This window comes from Lithobates pipiens, unplaced genomic scaffold (genome assembly GCF_037356315.1).
Source record: "Lithobates pipiens isolate NorthernLeopardFrog02 unplaced genomic scaffold, aLitPip1_a1.2 Scaffold_8, whole genome shotgun sequence".
NCBI classification, from domain to species: Eukaryota; Metazoa; Chordata; class Amphibia; order Anura; family Ranidae; genus Lithobates; species Lithobates pipiens.
Window position 1 is genome coordinate 172,426,753 of NW_027507903.1, and position 20,185 is coordinate 172,446,937.

The window sequence follows — 20,185 nt, forward strand, 5'->3', positions numbered from 1 at the left end:
CGCCCGCAAAGCGCCGCTACAGCGGTGCTTTGCCGGCGGTATTGCCGCGGTGTCCCATTGATTTCAATGGGTAGGAGCGGTATAGGAGCGGTGAATACACCGCTCCTTCACCGCTGCAAAGATGCGGCTAGCAGGACTTTTTTCACCGTCCTGCCAGCGCATCGCTCCAGTGTGAAAGCCCTCCGGCTTTCACACTGGAGTTGAAGGGGCCGGTTTTTTTCAGGCGTTACACAGGCGCTATTTTTAGCGCTGTAACGCCTGAATACCGCCCCAATGTGAAAGCAGCCTAAGACAACTTCTGGATACAACGCTGAGCACATGCACTCAACTTCTTTGGTTGACCATGGCGAGGCCTGTTCTGAGTGGAACCAGTCCTGGTAAACTGCTGTATGGTCTTAGCCAACGTGCTGCAGCTCAGTTTCAGGGTCTTGGCTATCCTCTTATAGCCTAGTCCAGCGATGGCGAACCTTGGCACCCCAGATGTTTTGGAACTACATTTCCCATGATGCTCAACTACACCGCAAAGTGCATGAGCATCATGGGAAATGTAGTTCCAAAACATCTGGGGTGCCAAGGTTCGCCATCACTGGCCTAGTCCATCTCTATATAGAGCAACAATTATTTTTTTCAGATCCTCAGAGAGTTCTTTGTCATGAGGTGCCATGTTGAACTTCCAGTGAGTAGTATGAGAGCGAGAGCGAAAACACCAAACTTACACACCTGCTCCCCATTCACATCTGAGACTTTGTAACACAAACAAGTCACATGACACCGGGGAGGTAAAATGGCTAATTGGGCCCAATCTGGACATTTTCACTTAGGGGTGTACTCACTTTTGTTGCCAGAGGTTTAGACATTAATGGCTGTGTGTTGAATTATTTTGAGAGGACAGCAAATTTACACCGTTATACAAGCTGTACACTCACTGCTTTACATTGTAGCAAAGTGTAATTTCTTCAGTGTTGTCACATGAAAAGATATAATAAAATATTTTTTTATTTTTTTTTTTTATAAAATAAACTGCCCAGTAGGTTACAGTAGTCTCTGCAAGAAGATGCATTTACACGGAATATAACTTGCAACCACTCATGACAGCAAGTCCTCAAAGACTGTGACAGCAAGGAAAGAATCTACCAGTAACTGCTTATAGCAGAAAATTCTTCATGTTAAAAAATCATGTGAAAAAGATGGCAGTGAGGAAGGACATCCATTCTCCTGAGGACACCAAGTGTAACTGAGCAGATGTGAGGTGGGAGGGGCTGTGCAAATACAAAATACAGACTAAATAATGCAGATTAAAAAAAGGAACAAATTGACTGTGATTGGACCTTTCTGAATGCAATAGACACTAGTGTTGATTTACGAATAATGGAGAGTGCAAAATCTGGTGCAGCTCTGCGTAGAAACCAATCAGCTTCCAGTTTTTCATGTCATAACGTAAAATTGAACAAGCTGAAATTAGAAGCTGATTGGCTACCATGCACAGCTGCACCCGATTTTCTACTCTCTAGTTTTAGTGACTCAAATCCAGTGTGTATGATCATTTATTACCAAAAAATGGTGTTTGCATATGCAGGGCATAATTAATTGAAAGCCAACTCACTGCCAGCTTATACATACCATTCCTTTACTCTCCTGCCCCCATTTTTATTCACCGGGAGTGGAAAGATAAAGCTCTGTGTGCGGTGTGAGCTCAATCTGAGTTGGAGCCAATGCAGGGTGAGGGATATTCTCCCCAACCCTATGAGGCAACACTGCTGCCTAAGTAGCAAGAAGCAGCCCTGCTATGGAGGTCATCATTAAAGGGAATGCCTATGCTAGTGCCCAAGCCAAAGTGCAGGTTCACTTTAAGCCCTTACTGTGCAATACAAATGATTATAGACAAAGTGATTGTAAAGGCCCGTTTTTCCTATCAAAATAACAATATACTTACCTGCTCTGTTGCAGTGAATTTGACAAGAGCAGTCCAGATCCTCCTCTTCTCAGGTGCCTCTTCTGTGCTCCCTGCCCATCCCTTCAGTTCAGTGCCCCCACAACAAGCAGCTTGCTATGGGGGCACCGAAGCCGAGTCACAGCTCCCTGTGTCCATTCAGACACAGAGGCCTGGCCCTGCCCCCTCTCCCGATTGGCTAGCTGACTGACAGCAGCACAAGCCAATGGCGCTGTTGCGATGTCCCATCCAATCAGGAAGGAGAGTCTCGGATGGCTGAGACACTCATGGACATTGCTGTACAGAGAGGGACCTCGGGTAAGTGTTAGGGGGGGCTGATGCACACAGAAGGCTTTTTATCTTAATGCATAGTACCCAACAGCAACATGATTTTTGCATACTGTCAGAAAATAAGTACATGAAGATGCACGATTGGATGTTATCTTTGTTCATTGAACCTTGTGGAGATGCATTATAACATAATGGGTGGTTTACATCTTAGAGGCTGCTTGCCAGCAAATATGGGATCTTGCTGGATCCCCACAGGATTTTACTATAGCTTTGAAAGGGTGGGATTGCCACACCAGCTTGTATAATCCTTTAAGTTATTTTATTTTGCAACAGTCAACACTTCTTGGGGGGCTTAGCACTCCCCCTTTAATGCATATAAAAATATATAAAACAAGATAATGACTGATTGGTTGCTATGGGTTAATACAGTTTGTAATTCGCGCAAAAAAAATAGAAAAAACCTAGTGGGGTACGGCTACACAAAAGAAAATGAGTGCAAATGATTAACACCACTTACAGTTTTAAGTGTTTTAACGCCAACAGAGTCTACAAAGTTTACAGGTGTGAAGTCCAGTACAATTGTGGTAATATTGATGGCGGGAGTCATAAAGTAGTGCAACTCCTCAGGAGGTGAATTGTGCAGATTGCCATCAGCAGATCCATTTGTCACATTTCCTGAATAGTCCGTAACTGGCTCATCATTCATCAATTCATGTTTCACTGCCATTTCCACATCATTTGTCTGTATAAAAAATAAAGGCCAAGAACATATGAGATTTTACCTGGGTATTTGTGATGGTGATGCAAACAGAAACCTTCCGACAGTAGCAATAAATGTATATGTGTATAATTCAGAGAAAATTGCCTAAAAAGTATTCGTATGTATCAGTTTTGTTTTGAATTAATTGTATGCGTGCAGCACGAATAGTTCAGTCTCTCCGACATCTGCTTAAAAGCCAAGTTCACCTTTTCCAGAAAATAACCTATGCAGTCAAGGGGCCATAGTAGATATTAAAGCGGAGTTATAGCCCCTCCCTCCAAAAATTAAAAGTCAGCAGCTACAAATACTGTAGCTGCTGACTTTTACCATTAAGGCACTTACCTGTACAGGCATCTAGCGGTGTCCTCACCCGAGACTATTCTTGAATCGGCTCTCTGGTGCTGCTGGCACCACCATCTCTGCTAAGGGAAACCGACAGTGAAGCCTTGCGGCTTCACAGCCGGTTTCCTACTGCACATGTGCGAATAGCACTGTGCTCTGTGAATGGGCCTGCTGTGGGGACGAACTTCCGCTCCCCCCAAAAGTTGCCAAATTTCACAGTGGAGGTGGGGGAGGGAGCTCTGCTTTAAAAACGATGCAGCTTTGTAAAATGTTTAATAGTTCTATTGTCACATCTGTAGGCCATTTGGGTCCCACCAGAAGCCTGTCCAAAAAACTCCCAGTCAGTAATCTTCAAATCCTTCCTTTACCGTTGGGACGCTCTGTTGGTGGATTGATGACTGGGAGTTTTTGGCCAGGCTTCTGGGCAGGCCCAAATGGCCCACCGTTGGAACAATAAAATTAATGAACAGCTCTCAAGCGGAACCCAGCAACACTTCCAAGCCAGCCATTAGTGGATCAAGCATGTAGTACAGGGGTGCACATTTTTCAGGCTTCGTTGGCACATAAAGTTAGAAAGCAGAATCATGATGATAGTCTAGATAGCAACTGGCAATTGTAAAACACCAATTAGCCATTAATGGCAGCCCCCATGTCTCAGTCCTCACAGGTATATTTTAGATCTGCTAGAACAGAGCAGGGGTGTGTCTGTCCTCTAGGAGGCATTCTACAATGTGTACGTGTGATCTCTCCTCCCTGCTGATCAGTTTCACAGAAACTCTTATTTAAGTCTCTAGAAAACCGATACTGTTGCTTAGGTTTGCTGGCTTATTTCATACTTTCCTGGTTATAAAAAAAAATAAAAAAAAGAAGGAACGCATGCATTGTTTATGTAAATTTGTGTTCAAAATAATAACAGTGTTTAATAAGGTGAGTAAAGCTCAAAATCCTTATAATAGCTTTTTTTTCTCCCATACACGCAAATGCATTGGGAACACTGCACAGTCTATTCCAAATCAAAACATGAATGTTTCCAATGTGTTATTACTTTACAGAAAGTGAAGAAAAAGGCGTTTCCAAAAATAGCAGTGTTTGCATTTTCTTTTACAAACGCAAACATTGACTGTATAAACTGAAAAAATTACTTGAAGATTTAGCTTTCCTGTGAATCGCTTAATATTTAGTTGTATGTGTCCAAGCTGGCGCAGGGAGCGGACGTGTAGTTGTGCTGCTCTGCTGAATGGTCTATGAATCCTGCAGTCGGAACGGTGCAGGACTAAGTTTTACTGCCTCTCTTCTCCTCTCCACACCGGGGGTCTGGCAGGTATGCACAGGGGTCGTAGTGCTGGTCCAGTTTGCCCATACAAAGGCTCCAAGAAGAAAAGTGAAGGGATCCTCCGCCATTACTACCCACAGCATGACATCACCGATAGAGCAAGAGAGCTCTGCAGTGGAGGGTTCTGTGACTTACCAGGCTCTGATCCAGGCAATTAATGCCTGTCATGCCACGGTAACTCAAAAGATGGATCATGTTTATTTGGAGCTCGGCTATATTCGCAGGGATATGGATACCTTCAGGGGCCGCCTGACAGAGGCAGAGCAGCGGATCTCGGCAACGGAAGACATGCAGTGAGATCTGCATACACCAAAAGGTCAGGGTGAAGCATTTGGAATCCCATGCAGAAGATGCAGAGAATCGCAATTGCCGTAACAATTTGCGCATCCTGGGCTTACCTGAGGGGTCAGAGGGTCCTAACTCATGCAACAGCTCCTGCCTAATGCTCTATTTTCCTCCCAATTTGCAGTGGAGTGTGCGCATCGTATCCCACCCAAAAAGGGTCTACCTGGAGCATATCCTCATACCTTTTATTTTTAAAGTTGACAAGAAATATCAGTTGCACTAAGTGTTACTGATCCCAGCGCTCAAAAGGCAAAAGATTCATGCATACTGGCTGCTATTATAAAAAAAAAAAAAGAAAATCATAGAAATATGCAAGGAAAATATCAGACTAATCTCAGCATTAAAAGTGCTTTAAAACATCCAAATGTATTCAGTGCAGCAAATAGCATTCAATGAACGATAAAATCATGCACAAACGTTAATCAGTAGTGGTTTCACCTATGGTTCTGATGGGACACAGATTACCCCACATACTTTATGGACTATTTTATGAATTTTACTTTTCACTTACTGATTAACATTTATGCATAATTTTATTTTTAGTATTCATTGAATACTATTTGCTGCACCGAATACATTTGGAAAAATTTAAAGCACTGTTAATGCTGGGATTATTCTTATATTTATTTTTAAGTTGCTGAATTTTCGCGACCATGATTTGCTGCTTAGGGAGGCCAGGATCTCTGGAGAACTGAGATATGAAAACGCTAAACTCATGGTATTCCCAGAATATTCTGTTGAGACCCAGCACCTTAGGAAGACCTTTTGATAATGTTCACTCCTGACAGAGAAAAGAACATAAAATATAGTATGCTGTTCCCGGCAAGACTCAGGGTCCAAGATGGTGGTCAAGTGCGGTGGTTCTTCACCTCGCCGGAGGAAGCAGCTAACTGGTTGGATACCCGTCGCAGAGCCTGATCACTCCTGGTCATTCTCCTGGAAATCAGTGTTCACCAACGCCAGGATGTCTTCTGCCTGTCTCTCTGCCAGCTGAGGGATCTATTCTCGTCATGAGGTAACGCTCAATGCGCCTTTTGTGCCAGGAGGGGTGCCAATTGGGGGTCCCACTATGGTTCCTGTACTCCTCACCTTCGGGTACTTCCCCTTTTTATAGGAACCCTCCTTCATATCTTGAATGAATCCTGGGAGAATGGAGACACTTGGACGCACTATTACCTGCTTTGCTTGTGACGTTTACTGTTTCTACAAGCCTTGTACCCCCAGTACTGCTGGGTGTCCTGCACCTTATTTGGATTACCGGATGTGCCTTTCTGCAGTATACTTCCCTTTTTATTCCAATTTATTTTTGGCAACATACCCTTTTGTCTCTTGGACACACTGCCCCAAAGGGATGAAGTTTCACCATGAACAGTATGGGAATTTGGGCCCCCCACAGTTTTAAGGGGGTTGGCAGGGAGGGGGGAAGCAGGGAAATGTTTTTGGGGAGCAGGACTGTAGCGTTCTGTTCTTGACGTTTTATTTGAAAATGCTAATTTCAAAGGACTTGCTGATGTACAATGTATATTACTAGGATTCAGGGCCGGGCACTGCCGCTCCATCTGGTATGCAAGTTCACCGAGTTCCTAGGCAAAAAGTCTTCTCTTGCTGCTTTGGCTCACTTTAATGAAGTATCATGGAACACATGGGGGCTCAAGTCCTGTTAAGCGATCCCTGGTATTCCGTTTCTTGAAGGATTATAATCCTCATACATGTATCCTTCAAGAAACCCACATGCTGGGTAATAAAACACAGCCTTAAAAAACCCTGGATAGGTTTCCATTATGATTCCAGCTTCTCTAATTTTGCCAGGGATGTGAGTATTCTAGTTAGAAAGTCCTTACCCTTTCAAGTGTTACAGTTTGATCTTGACCCAGATGGGCGGTATGTGTCGGTATAGGCGGCGATTGATAGCCTGGAGTTGGTGCTGGTGGGCATGTATTTGCCACCTCCAGCCTCAACTAAACTGCTACATAGAATAATTAAGATGGTGGCCAATTGTGCTACAGATAATATTCTGATAATGGGTGACTTTAACATGCCTCCGGATCCTGGAGTGGACAGACTCTCTGCTGATAGTGGCCTCCTTATGGAATTGGCATGTTGGGCGGAGATCTATGGTCTGTGGGATGTCTGGGAGGTGGAAACATCCAACCTCTAGAGAATATACGTGCCATTCTGCCACCTACAAAACATTTTCCCACATAGACCTGGCCTATGCGGGGGGTCCTCTCCTCTCCAGGATTCAACAGGCCAAGATATTGCCTAGAGGAATTTCCGATCACGCACCAGTGCTGGTGCAGATGTCCCAAAATATGAATGACAAGCTGTGTAGACTATCCAGATACTGGATTGCAAACCCGGAGGTAGATAATGCATCCGGACGCAGTTGCTCACATATTGGGGTCTTAAACCTGGCACCGCTAATGAGGCAGTTATTTGGGATGCCTTTAAAGTGGTTGTAAACCCTTACAAACCACTTTGACCTACAGGTAAGCCTAGATTAAGGCTTACCTGTAGGTCCAAGCAATATCTCCTAAACCTATATGGTTTAGGAGATATTTGCCCGAAAACGGGCACCGCTGTCTACGGCGCATGCGCCGTAGACAGCGGCGCGCAGGCACACTGAACGCGGCAGTTCCAAAAATGGAGCTGCCGCATTTGTTGACTCCCGTGCGCATGCGCGGGAGTGACGTCATCGCGGCTTCGCCGAATGACAGCGGCGGAGCTGCGAGACGCCACCAGCAAGATGGATGCGGCGGACTACAGGGGACAGCGCGACTTTGCTGGCTCCTGTGTCAGGTAAGTGACACATAATGGGCTACTATGCGATGCATAGTAGTCCATTATGCTTTACCTTTGCAGGGAAAAAAAGAGGAAGTAAACTCATCAGGGTTTACTTCCTCTTTAAGGCATTTAGTAGAGGACAGTACAGCCCAATTGCCAGATCCTCTCCACAGTGACTCACCTGTTGATATCCTGTTTGTCAGTCCTGCCTACTTAAGCTGTCCAGTCCAGATGATCTCTGCCTTCATCTTGGTCACATTTCTAGAGATGCTCTCCTGCGTCCCTGTTATAGACTTGCTTGGCTGACATTCCTTCTGGCTCCAGATCCTGCTTACTGTTCAAAATGTCAGGGAGCCAGAGATGAGTGTAGTAGGCTGGTCTGACTATCCGTTACGGTTCCTGAACTCTGGCTATGTTTTGACTACGTTTACGGTTTACCTTTTTTTTTTTATTATTAAACTAGTGGTATTTAACTGTACTTCTGTCTCAGTCTGATTCATGGTTTCTGCCAGTAGAAAAAGCCATGAATTCAGAAGATGCAGTGAATCCACTTGTTGGTAATATTTTTTTCCAGATTGGAAGAGCAGGATCACCGCATGGGTCAGTTGGAAATTAAGCCCTGCCTGAGGACTGACCACCATGCCCACTTTTGCCTGTGGACACATTTGTGGCTTAAAGTGCCAAGGGAACATCTGCCTCTCCTTGTTCTCTCAGACATTATTGGGATGGAGGGGGCAGTGCTTATAAGTAAATGTAAAGGAGAAGTTGAAATCTGTACGTAGATGTACTTTAATCAATGTAAAGAGGTGTTTGGTGCACTTTAATTTGAGTACTCACACTACACAGACACATTCCATGGATACAATATACTGCAATACAATGCGCTAAACGTACAGTGACGCACAGAACTCTATGGCGTTAAACTGGCAGTAACGCACACAAAACTATATGGCGTTAAACTTGTAACACACACAGAACTATATGGCGTTAAACTGGCAGTAACGCGCGCAATACGATATGGCGTTAAACTGGCAGTAACGCAATCAAATAAACCGTGTTCAATCGTCACTACACTGAAGCCATCTGAACTGTCCCTACTCTAGCTATATACTAATGTCAAGATTACTGACACGGTCTCACTACACTACACAAACTATCTGATCTGTCCCTACTCTAGCGGCACACTATGAAAAGCTGAATGATGGTCCTCCTCACTATACCCACACTATCCCTAGATTGACACGAATATTCTACACCGACATTTGAAGCAAAACAGCACAGTATAGCACACTAACGAATAGCACTGAACAGAGCCCTGTTCTATCTCTCTCCATGCCAGAATCACACTGAAAAATGGCTGCCATTGAAAGAATACTTTTATACTCTGGGGCGGAAATGAGCCATGTTTGGATAAAGTCATGATGACAGTGTCCAATCATGACTCAGAAAGTGCTCTGTGCCCTGATTGGCTGAAGCTTTCACTGCTTCAGCCAATCAGGGCTTGCAAAGCAATGTTCAACGCCACAATGCAATTGTGGTTGATTCAGGGCGCCAAACAGGCGAACGACCCGTTTGTTCGGCTGTTCGAACGTCCGAACAACGAAAGTTCGGTCAGAATTTGTGCTCGGGCCGAACCGTTCACCCATCCTTACTGCCGATTAAGTCATTGAATTCTTTACTCTGGCAGCAGAGGCCCTCGTGGCTGCTTTTTCTCATGGTCTCTCAGATACCATCAAGGATGAGATAGAAGCCCGAGATTTACTCACTGAGCTGGAGAAGTTGATCACATTTGCCATCCTCATGGACTCCAGGACTCAGAGAAAGACTCTTAAGGAGCCCTTGCGGGAAGCCTCCTGTACATTTGTCTCCGAGCTGTGAGTCCCACCCTCACCTCCCATGCCTCCCGGTACAGAGTGTCAGTGAAGGTGAACCCATGCACTTGGGCTTCACGCTTCTCTGTGGATGAGAGAACCCTAAGCCCTTGTACACACGGTCGGAGAATCCGTCGGAATGTGTCCTATCGAACCGTGTCGTCGGATAATCCAACTGTGTGTGGTATGCATCGGACTGATTCCGTCGGAATATCCGTCGGACCCAATTTTCCAACATGTTGGAAATATTTCCCGACCAACTGGGCCGATCGGACATACTCCGATCATGTGTAGAGAATTTTGATCGGACCAAGTGCCACGCATGCTCAGATCAAATTACTACATCAAAGCTTTTGGCTACTAGCCTGAATGTAGTCCCATCGTAACGAAATTACGTCATCACGTTCTGAAAGATCGGATTTTTTCACCAACTTTGTCTGACCGTGTGTATGCAACAGTTTCGGACAAGATCCGACGGACAAAATCCAACGGATTTGGTTGTGGAAATCTCCTACCGTGTGTACAGGGGCTTAGGAGGAAGAGATTTGCCTTTAATGTGGCCAGGCAGGTCACTTTTTGAAGTCTTGTCCTACCCGTCCAGGGAACGCCCGGACCTTGAGGTCCTGTCACGGACAGACCTTGGGTGGTATTGTTGTTTCGCCCTACGTTATCCAGAAGGATAAGTCCCTGGTTTCAGTTACCCTTTCTTGGGCCGAGTCGTCTGTCGAGATACAGGCTCTAATAGACTCTGGGGCTGCAGGCCTGTTCATTGATGCTACCTCAAAAGCACTCAATTCTGCTGCATGACACTCCACTTGCCATTGAGGCTCTTGACAGGAGACCTCTACACCTGCACATGGTACTCATGAGACTGTTCCGTTGTCCATGGCCGTAGGGGCTCTTCACCATGAGATAATCCAATTTCAAGTTATTTCCTCACCTAAGTTTCCACTGGTTATTGGTTATCCTTGGTTACACAGGAACAATCCCTCTTGACTGGTTCCATCCTGAGGTTCTCTCCTGGTCACCACAATGCAGTAAGACATGCTTCTAGAAGGTAGCCAAAGTCCTTTGCACCTCTTCACTCTCCTCCCTGCCAGAGAAGTACTTGCGATTTTAGCAAAGGTCAAGCCGGTAGTTTGCTTCCACACCAGTCGTATGATTGTGCAATTGACCTTCAACCTGGTGCCATACCCCTCGGTCTTGGAGGCTAAGGCCATGAAGGAGTATGTTACAGACGCACTCTCGAGGTTTCATCCGCAAATCCTTGTCTCCTGCTGGTGCTGGTTTCTTCTTTATGAAGAAGAAGAGTGGTGAACTGAGACCTTATATTGATTATAGGGGTCTCAATCGTTTCACGATTAAGAATGCCTGTCCAATTCTGTTGATTACAGAGTTATTTGACCGCTTCAAGGGAGCAATTGTTTTCACAAAGCTTGATTTGAGAGAGGCATACAATGTCGTGAGGATTAAAGGAGGGTGATGAGTTGAAAACTGTGTTTAATACCAGAACAGGCCATTATAAGTACCTCATAATGCCTTTTGGCCTTTGTAATGCCCTGGCAGTTTTCCAGGAATTTATTAATGATGTCCTCCGAGATTTCTTGCAGTTATGTGTGGTGGTTTATCTCAACGATATCCTCATATTTTTGAAGTCCTTGGAGAGCCACCACACAGATGTCATGTGCTTCAGAAACTAAGAGAGAACACTTTCTATTGTAAATTGGAGCAGTGCAAATTCCATCGTGAACAGCTAAATTCCTAGTTTATGTAATTTCCACTGCTGGTTTTTCGATGGACCCAGAGAAACTTTCAGCAGTCCTACAGTGGCCCCGACCCGTGAGTTTACATCCTATGCAGCGTTTTCTTGGCGTTACCAACTATTATCGGAAGTTTAAACGTAACTTATCTCTGATATGACCAGAAATGACGGTAATCCACAGAGTTGGTCTCTGGAGCCCATTAAGGCCTTTAAGTCTCAATGCTGCCTTTGTTTCTGCTCCTGTGTTGGCACATCCTGATCCTACGTTGCCTTTTATATATTTGAGATTGATTCTTCTAAGACTGGAGTTGGCACCTTTCTGTCTCAACGTCCTACCTCAGAGCGCTATGCAAGCTTGTGGCTACTTTTCCAAGAAATTGCACTCTGCAGGTGACAATTACAAGATTGGTGACAGAGCTGATAGCAATCATTTTAGCCCTGAAAGAATGGAGACATCTCCTCGAAAGTACCACTGTGTCGGTTCTCATTCTTACTGACCATTAGAATCTCACATTCTTGTCTGAGGCTAAACGCCTCTCTCCCAGAAGGGAGCGATGGACTATTTTCTTGTCAAGTTTCAATTACATAGTACCAGGTAAGAATGAGACAAAAGAATGTAAGGACTGATGCTTTGTCACGACAATTTTCCTCCACTTCCAAGACGAAGTAGGTTCCGGTTCTTGCGTTTCCTCCCGATTGTATTCTGGCTATGGTTCACACCAGTCTCACTTTTCCTTTGGGTGACAAAATGCTTGCTGCTCAGGTCCATGCTCCTCCTGAGAAACCTTGTGACCACTGCATTGTCCCAGAGAGTCTCTGTACTGCCGTGCTCCGGACTTACCATTCTTCCAAGGCTGCTGGGCATCCTGGGAAGAATCAACTCTTTTGGGCCATTTTCCCAACAATTCTAGTGGCCTAGTCTACATGGCGATGTAACTGCCTTCGCAGCTGCCTGTTCTGTGTGTGCTCAGAGTAAGACTCCACAATACCTTCCAGTGGGCCACCTTCAAAGCATATCCAATGGAGAGATGCCCTGGACCCAACTGTCTATGGATTTCATTGTGGTGTTACCCAACTCCCAGGGCAACACAGTTATCCTTAAGGTGGTTGACCGGTCCTCGAAAAGGTCTCATTTTATTCCACTTAAGAAGGTGCCCACTTCTAAGGAACTGGTGTTTATTATACCCCTCAGAGCTAAGCTGTGGGTAAAAAACTGCCAACCTCTACCTGCAAACGCTGTTCGTCCCCTACTGAAACCTTTTTTCACATGGTGTGGCAATGCCCAGCTATCCGCTTGCACAAAGAATTGGATTGCAGATCTAAACGAGTTCTGCAAGTGGTCTCTACAGCTTGACCCCCGCTGGTGCTGCTGGGCATTATGGAAGATATTGTAGCCTCTAGATATAAGAAACTATGTCCATTTTACACTCTTATATGCACGCAGAGAGATTCTCATTGGGTGGAAGCAACCCCATCCGCCGCTTACTAGTTAGGTGTATGTGGTTAATGCAGTTTAACTACTGTATAAAATTGACCTATGAAAGAGGAAACTGTCCAAAAAAGTTGGATAAGGTGTGGTCCATCCAGATTGATGCCCACGGTCCAGCTGAATCTCTGAATAGATTAATTTTTCCATTCTTGGAATCAAATTTGATGTGGTGTGGTGGTGCTTTCCTCTTATTCCTCAGTCCTTTTTCTGGATCCTTCTGCCCTTCCCCTTCTCTTTCTATTACACCTAATAGTAAATTATTTTCCACATAGAAATATAATTTATACCAAAAACAGCGACTGATCTGGTTAGTGAAGTTGGACTGCTATTATTTTGAACACAACTATACATACTGAACATGTAATATTTCCTCCAATAACGTCCCAGCAGATATTTAAGGGGCTGCATAAGTTCACATGGTAAATGCATTGAAAAGTCATAATTTTATGTATAAAATGAATGTCTAGCCAGGGCTTAGGAGTTACTTGAACCTGTCCCCCCACCTAACCCCTACCTTGCCCCACCCCTAAACATCCCCTCATAAAATTATCTCATGAAATTACATTGTTAATTATTTTTGTAACTTAATTGTGCATAAAACATTTAACAACAACTTAATCAGTGCCCATGAATGTAGCCTATCTCTGCATGGGAATCACAGGGAGGAGAGCCGGCCAGATAACAGAGAGGATCTCCTGCTGTGACACTGCTTTTATCTGAAACGCCAGACGCTGTCAAAGTCCCGCCTCCTGGACCGGCTTCTATGATAGACATCACACTACTTCAATTCCTGGCATTGGACTAGTGTGCTATCATAAGAAGTGGGACTTTATTGGACAGCGGCCGGCGTTTCAGATACAAGCTGCGTCAAAGAAGGCGTTCCCCCCCTCTGTCATCTGGCCAGCTCTCCTCTTCCTTCCCCAGTTTCCTAGCTTTGCTAGGAGATTCGGCTCCCTTTAAACCCCGCCTGCTGGAGGCGCCCCCCCTCCGATGTGGCTTCACACTCGCCCTAGGCCAATTTCCAACCGCCAAATGGGAGCAGGCAAGTGGAAATTTTGAAGTCTGGTCTATGTATAGTAAGCAAATACTTACAAGTTTTATAACTGCTCTCTTTTCACTTTTAATCGATTTCTTCAGTTCCTTAGCATGCCTCTTCTGTGCTTTTTTCTTGGCAATTAATATAGTATTTGGATCAATTCCAGTCTTTCAGGCAAAACAAACATGTTATTAGTAATATGTTAAGACAAATCAATGATTCAGTTTAGTTTAAACAGTAGAACACATGTAGTATGGATTCATATAAATCCGTACTCTTGTAGGTAAAAGTTATGCTACTATAATAATAGCTATCCCCACTAAAGTAAGGGAGAACACATTGATGCCATTTTTTTCAGCTGTGAACACTGGTGGTAAAAGTGCCAGCAGAGTAGGTTACTATGCAATCTCTCACTATTGTCCACCAAGTCTGGCTGCAATCATTTTAACTGGGCAGCTGAAACTGCTGGCTGTTCACTTCCTGGATTTACAGGCACAAATCCCACTCTGCAGCTCTCATTGGCAGTCTTATGACTCTCGAGAGTTAAAGAGAGCTGTGCATGATGTCATAAGCCTATGGTTTTTTCACAGTAAGGTTGAATAAAGACACCAGTCCATCCAGTTCAACCTGAGTGAGTGTCTACAATTGTCCCTATCCCTGTACATTGCACACTCACATCAGTCCCTACCCTCAAGGAGCCCACAATCCAAGGTCCCCATTCATATACTAGGGCCAGTTTTGGGCAGAAACCAATTAACCTACCTGCATTCCTTTGGATTGTGGGAGGAAACCGGAGTACCCGGAGGAAACCCACGCAGGCACAGGGAGAGCATGCAAACTCCAGGCAGGTAGTGTCGTGGTTGGGATTCGAACCAGTGACCCTTCTTACTGCTAGGCGAGAGTGCTAACCACTACACCATTGTGCTGCCCCTTTTTTCCCCCAGACAAGAAAAAGGAAGAGGGTTGTATAAGGTATTTACTTGCAGAAAAAAAAAAAAATAGGATTTTTGTACTCGCGTAAAATCCTTTTCTCTGAAGTTCATTGACGGACACAGCAACTTCACCTTGACCTTAGGGTTACATCGCCCCCTTTAGGAGAGGACTAGGCATAGTGTTAAAAACAGCACAGTACTGCCCACTGGCTATAACCCCTCACACTGCATCCAGCAGCTTAGTTTGTCAAAAGCAGTACAAACATAAATAGGAGGGGTGTGGTGGTGTGTCCGTCAATGAGAAAAGGATTTTAAAGGCGAGTACAAAAATCCTATTTCTCTTTTGTTTATTGATGGACATGGTATCTTCATCTTGACCTTAGGGACATTCCCAAGCAGTGTCAAAGAAACAAGGGGTGGGAACAGCAAGAAAACTCCACCCATAACAACCAGAGCTCCTCAATGGAGGAGCTGCAACCTTAAAAAGCCGCCTGCAAAACCTTGCACCCGAAGCAAGCATTTGAAGATGCTCTCACATTAACCTTGTAAAACTTTGTGAAAGTGTGAACGGAAGACCAGGTCGCCGCCTTACACATCTGGGAAACGATGCTTGATGTCAGAAAGCCCAATAGGGACCAGCTGCCCTGGTAGAATGTGCCGTGACAGGAAAGTGAGGCGTACGCCTCCTTATGGCATAAGCCTGAACCATAATCTGTCTGAGCCACCGAGAAATGGTGGCCGATAAAACCGCCAGTCCCTTCTTTGGGCCAGCCACCAATACAAACAGCAAGTCCGACCTCCAAAAAGGAGCCGTAGCAGACAGATACACCCACAGAGCCCGGACCACATCCAAGGAATGCAAAGCCACCTCTTTGGGGTGCGACGACCGAGGACATAAGGACAGAAGCACAATGTCCTCATTTAGATGAAAGGCTGAAACAACCTTTGGCAGAAACTAAGGCTGCAGATGCAGCACCGCTTTATCCTTGTGGAGGATCAAGTAAGGAGACTTGCAAGACAAGGCCGCCAACTCAGAAACCTTGCTGGCAGATGTAATAGCCACTAGAAAGACTACTTTCTGAGAGAGTGTCAATAAGGGGATCTCCCTAATGGTTTCAAACAGCGATTTCTGAAGCACAGAGAGCACCAGATTCAAATCCCACGAAGGTAGCGTTGGTTGAACCAGAGGGGCCACATGTCAAACCCCCTGAACAAACGTACTCACCAATGAATGTGTCGCCAAGGGTCGCTGAAAAAAAAAAAAAAAAGCCAGCCAAAGCCGATATCTGCCCCTTGATGGTGCTTAAGGAAAGTTTCTGATCCACTCCTCACTGCAAAAACAGCAGGATCCTGGAAATGGAGTATGTGCGCGGACGTCACCCCATTTCCTCACACATGGTATATGTAGGCCTTCCGTATGATGATAAATCTTCCAAGAAGAGGACTTCCATGCCTTCAGCATATTGGAGATTACCGAATCCGACAGACCTCGGTCCCCTAGCACCTGGCTTTCAATAGCCAAGCCGTTAAAGCCAGCGACGGTAAAGTAGGATGAAGTATTGGACCTTTGCGACAGAAGGTCTTCTCGCATTGGCAGTCACCAAGGAACATCCGCCACCATTTGTACTATGTTGGCGTACCAGACGCTGAGGCCAATCTGGGGCAATCAGAATTACCGGAATCCCCACGGCCTGCACTCTGCGGAGCAGACATGGCAGAAGTTTGAGTGGGGGAAAAGCATAAAATCAGCCGATAATGCCCCCATGGAGCCACCGAGTGTGCCACGTCCGCTCAGGGATCCTTTGACCTGGCCACAAACCTCTGTACTTTCCGATTGAGTCGGGAAGCCATGAGATCCACATCTGGCATGCCCCACCTTAGGCAAAGGAGCCGAAATACATCCGGATGTAGCGACCATTCCCCATGGTCCAGCATTTGACGACTTAGGTAGGCCGCTTGCCAGTTTTCTACGCCAGGAATGCACACGGCTGACAGAGCCGGCACGCACCGCTCTGCTCACTGTAGGATGCGAGCGACCTCCAGTGCTGCAGCCGAGCTCCTTTTTCCTCCTTGATGGTTGACATTGTTGCCGTGGCGTTGTCCGACTGGATCCTGACCGGACACCCCTGCAGCCTCTGTGACCACGTGGAGGGAGCACCGCCTCATCGCCCGAAGTTCCAGCATGTTGATCGGCAGGCGGGATTCTGCCTTGGTCCAGCGACCCTGGGCTGACTGTATGCCCCAACTCCCCCCCAACCGGTCAGACTGGCGTCCGTTGTGATCACCATCCAATGAAGAGGAAGGAATGACTTCCCGAACCAAAGGACCGGTGACCTCAGCCACTAGAGCAGGGAATCCCTGACTAGCTGGCTCACCAGAATTTGACAATCCAGGGACAATGGAGATTTGTCCCATTTGGACAGGATCTCCTTTTGCAAGACTCAAGTGTAGAATTGAGCATACGGTACCGCCTTGAAAGTGGCTACCATGAGACCCAAGACTCGCATGCAAAAGCGCAGCAACGACCACCTGCAGGACACCAACAACATCACTGCAGCTTGAAGAGTCTGCAGCTTGTCCGAAGGGAGAAAGACTCTCACCTCTGAGGAGTCCAGAAGCAGGCCCTGGTACTCCAGGTGTTCAGTCGGCACCAACACCAACCGTTAGGTTCAGTACACAAACTCCCAAAGAGTTTGCATGGCGATTGCCACATCCTCCCTTAATTCTGAGGCGGAAGCTGCTCTCAGAAGGAGGTCGTCCCGGTAACCCACGATTGCAATCCATTGCTGCCTTAGCAAAGCCAAAATTGTGGCTAGCACCTTGGTGAAGACACCAGTCCAAAAGGGAGAGAGTTACAAATTGGTAGTGCTCGTCCCCGACTGCAACACACAGAAACCTCTGATGCTTCATGCATATGAGGACATGCAAGTATGCATCCTTGATATCCAGGGATGCCAGAAATCCCCCTGATGGAGTGCAGCGACCACTGAGCGAACCGATTCCATCCTGAACCTTTGTACCTTCACAAAGCTGTTGAGGGCCTTGAGGTCCGGGACCGGACGGACCCCTTCTTTCTTTGGGACTACAAACAGATTGGAGTAGAATCCCTGAAATCTTTTCAGTGTCAGTACAGGTACCATCACCCGCGCAACAGCAGAAGATGAAAGTTGGAGGGGAAAAAAAAATAAATCTGTTTGGCGGACAAGAAAGAAACTATCTTGTATCCTGATGAAACCAGTTCGCAGACCCACTGGTTGGAAAGTAGTGAGGGCCACAGGGCTGCAAACTCCCGAAGGCGACCCCTGCACCCGAGAGTCGGGCGGGGGCAAACCTTCATGCGATAACAGATTTGCTCGCAGGCTTGTTTGGTTTGCGAAACCAGAGATGCTTTTTGTCCCTCAGCAGGCACCTTGAAAAATCCGCTTCTGAGCAGAAAAGGAGGGCCCTTGCCTACGGCGTGGCTCCTTACCTTTTCTGGACTGTGTGCATACTTAAGGCCCTGCACCAACTGCTCCGCCAGCTCCACACCGGGGAAGCATGTTGCTTCTCCAACTCGCGGTGCAACAACTTGGCCCAGTCGGTAAGGGGGTGTTTTTTTTACCCCCCTTGCGCCCGCACGCCACTTCCACCCTGGCAACAAAGGCCTCCAGGACTACCGACAGAGCGTCCATAGGCACCGCAGGTGCAGGGGAATCAGTTGCAATAACAGTGATGTCTCCAACGCCATGCTGAGCAACACTCGCCTGTCACCACTTAGGGACCTAAGACAAGTCACAAAAAATGTCCACCCTCCTAGCTGCCACAGACTGAGGGGCCTCCCGCAGGCCTCACCACCCTGATCCAGGTACTGCGCTGTGCTGCTGCCGTCTGTCATCCACGAGTTGTCTGTGTGAAAAGCGTGCTGCTCTAGAAGGAAAGCACCCAGTGCTAGAGGCAAAACTACCTGAGCTACTAGAAAATGGCCGCCTCAGATGTCTGCGGCCCCAGTAAAATGGCCATGGAGCGTGCGGCAGCATCCCCACATGTCAAACACACACAAACACCCCCCCCCCCCCCGGCCAAGAAACTGGGAAGAGGACGAGTGGACCCCCAACACCGCCCCCTGCCAGGTACGTGCACCGCACTCCCATGTACCCAGTCACACAGCGGTCCATAGCACGGGGAGGAGGGAAGGGACAGGGAGAGAAAAAAGGGAGAGCGAGAGACCCACTAGTCGACCTCCCAGGGAAAAGTTAGAACAAGGGCAGAAGATTTAATAGCTGAAAAAAAATAAAAAAAATAAAAAAGATGATTGAAGTTCCGCTTTAAGGTCTCTGCTGTAACAGTCTCATATCTTTTGGCCATGAACACTGAAAAGTCACCACAGCAGGTTACAATGTGCTATGCCATCTCATGTCTTGGCTGTGAACACTGTCCTATGCAATCTCTCACCGATTCATGCCTTCCATCTGTAAACACTGGGGGGTGAAGTGTCAGCAGAGCAGGTTACTGTGTCCTATGAAATTAGTGAGTAAAATGGCATAGAAGTGTAATTCAGGTAAAAATAGCATATCAAATACTCTACCTTTTTTCTCAAAGCAGAAACATAAAGCTCGCTGTTTGCAAAGTACAAGGAGGTGTTGGCCTGAAATATCTTCATACCAGGGATTTCTTTGGTCTATAAAACAGTATGTTCATCAAAAGATTAATAGTAGCAAACACAGTTGACTAGACATCCCATCAGTGTACTTTTTAATGAACAGAAAACATTGCAGAGTTCAATAGCCTATGTACAAAAAAACAACCTTTAAGTGTATAGTCTAAATGTATTCCCAAACCCGCCTTTCTCACTCTACAGTATGGCTCACCATTATAGCTTTCTTTTACGGTTTTCATTTAGAGGGAAACAGCTTTTATTGCTCCATGTAACATCATTACCAAGGGTAGCCGCCCAGGGGCTTATTCCCATTAACATAGGGATACCCACAGAACTACACCTCCAAGAGCCTTTTTGCTGTGCACGGTGAGTAGGTAGGGCAGGATCTTGGTAGTCAAAAGAAACATTGTTTTGCTGGAAAATAAACCACTATTCAATATAAGCCCCCAAACTCCTGTATCACCTCCCATCTAGACTATAAATGAGCAATAGTCATGTCCTCTTGGGCTGCTGTTCGACAGCCAAGTTCTATATAAATACTTGCAACAATCTCTGGAGACTGAATGTCAGTGCTGGCACTCCCACCTTAAGCATAATTACTGCTGTGGTACAAGAAAGCTAGTGTAAAGATTTGTTAGGTCATTACGCAGTACAAATAGAATTTTACAGATAGC

At 46.0% G+C, this 20,185-nt stretch overlaps 1 protein-coding gene across 1 annotated transcript in view; it reads right to left on the reverse strand.

Annotated features, from left to right (window-relative positions):
* The window catches only part of SLC26A5 (solute carrier family 26 member 5), a 129,166-nt gene that overhangs the window by 13,078 nt on the left and 95,903 nt on the right, over positions 1 to 20,185 (reverse strand). The window contains exons 15-17 of the mRNA XM_077468999.1: positions 19,440 to 19,532; positions 14,000 to 14,110; positions 2,739 to 2,963 (exon numbers count right to left, since the gene is read on the reverse strand). Coding sequence (XP_077325125.1) covers positions 2,739 to 2,963; positions 14,000 to 14,110; positions 19,440 to 19,532 — 429 coding nt within the window. The remainder of the gene's footprint in view (positions 1 to 2,738; positions 2,964 to 13,999; positions 14,111 to 19,439; positions 19,533 to 20,185) is intronic.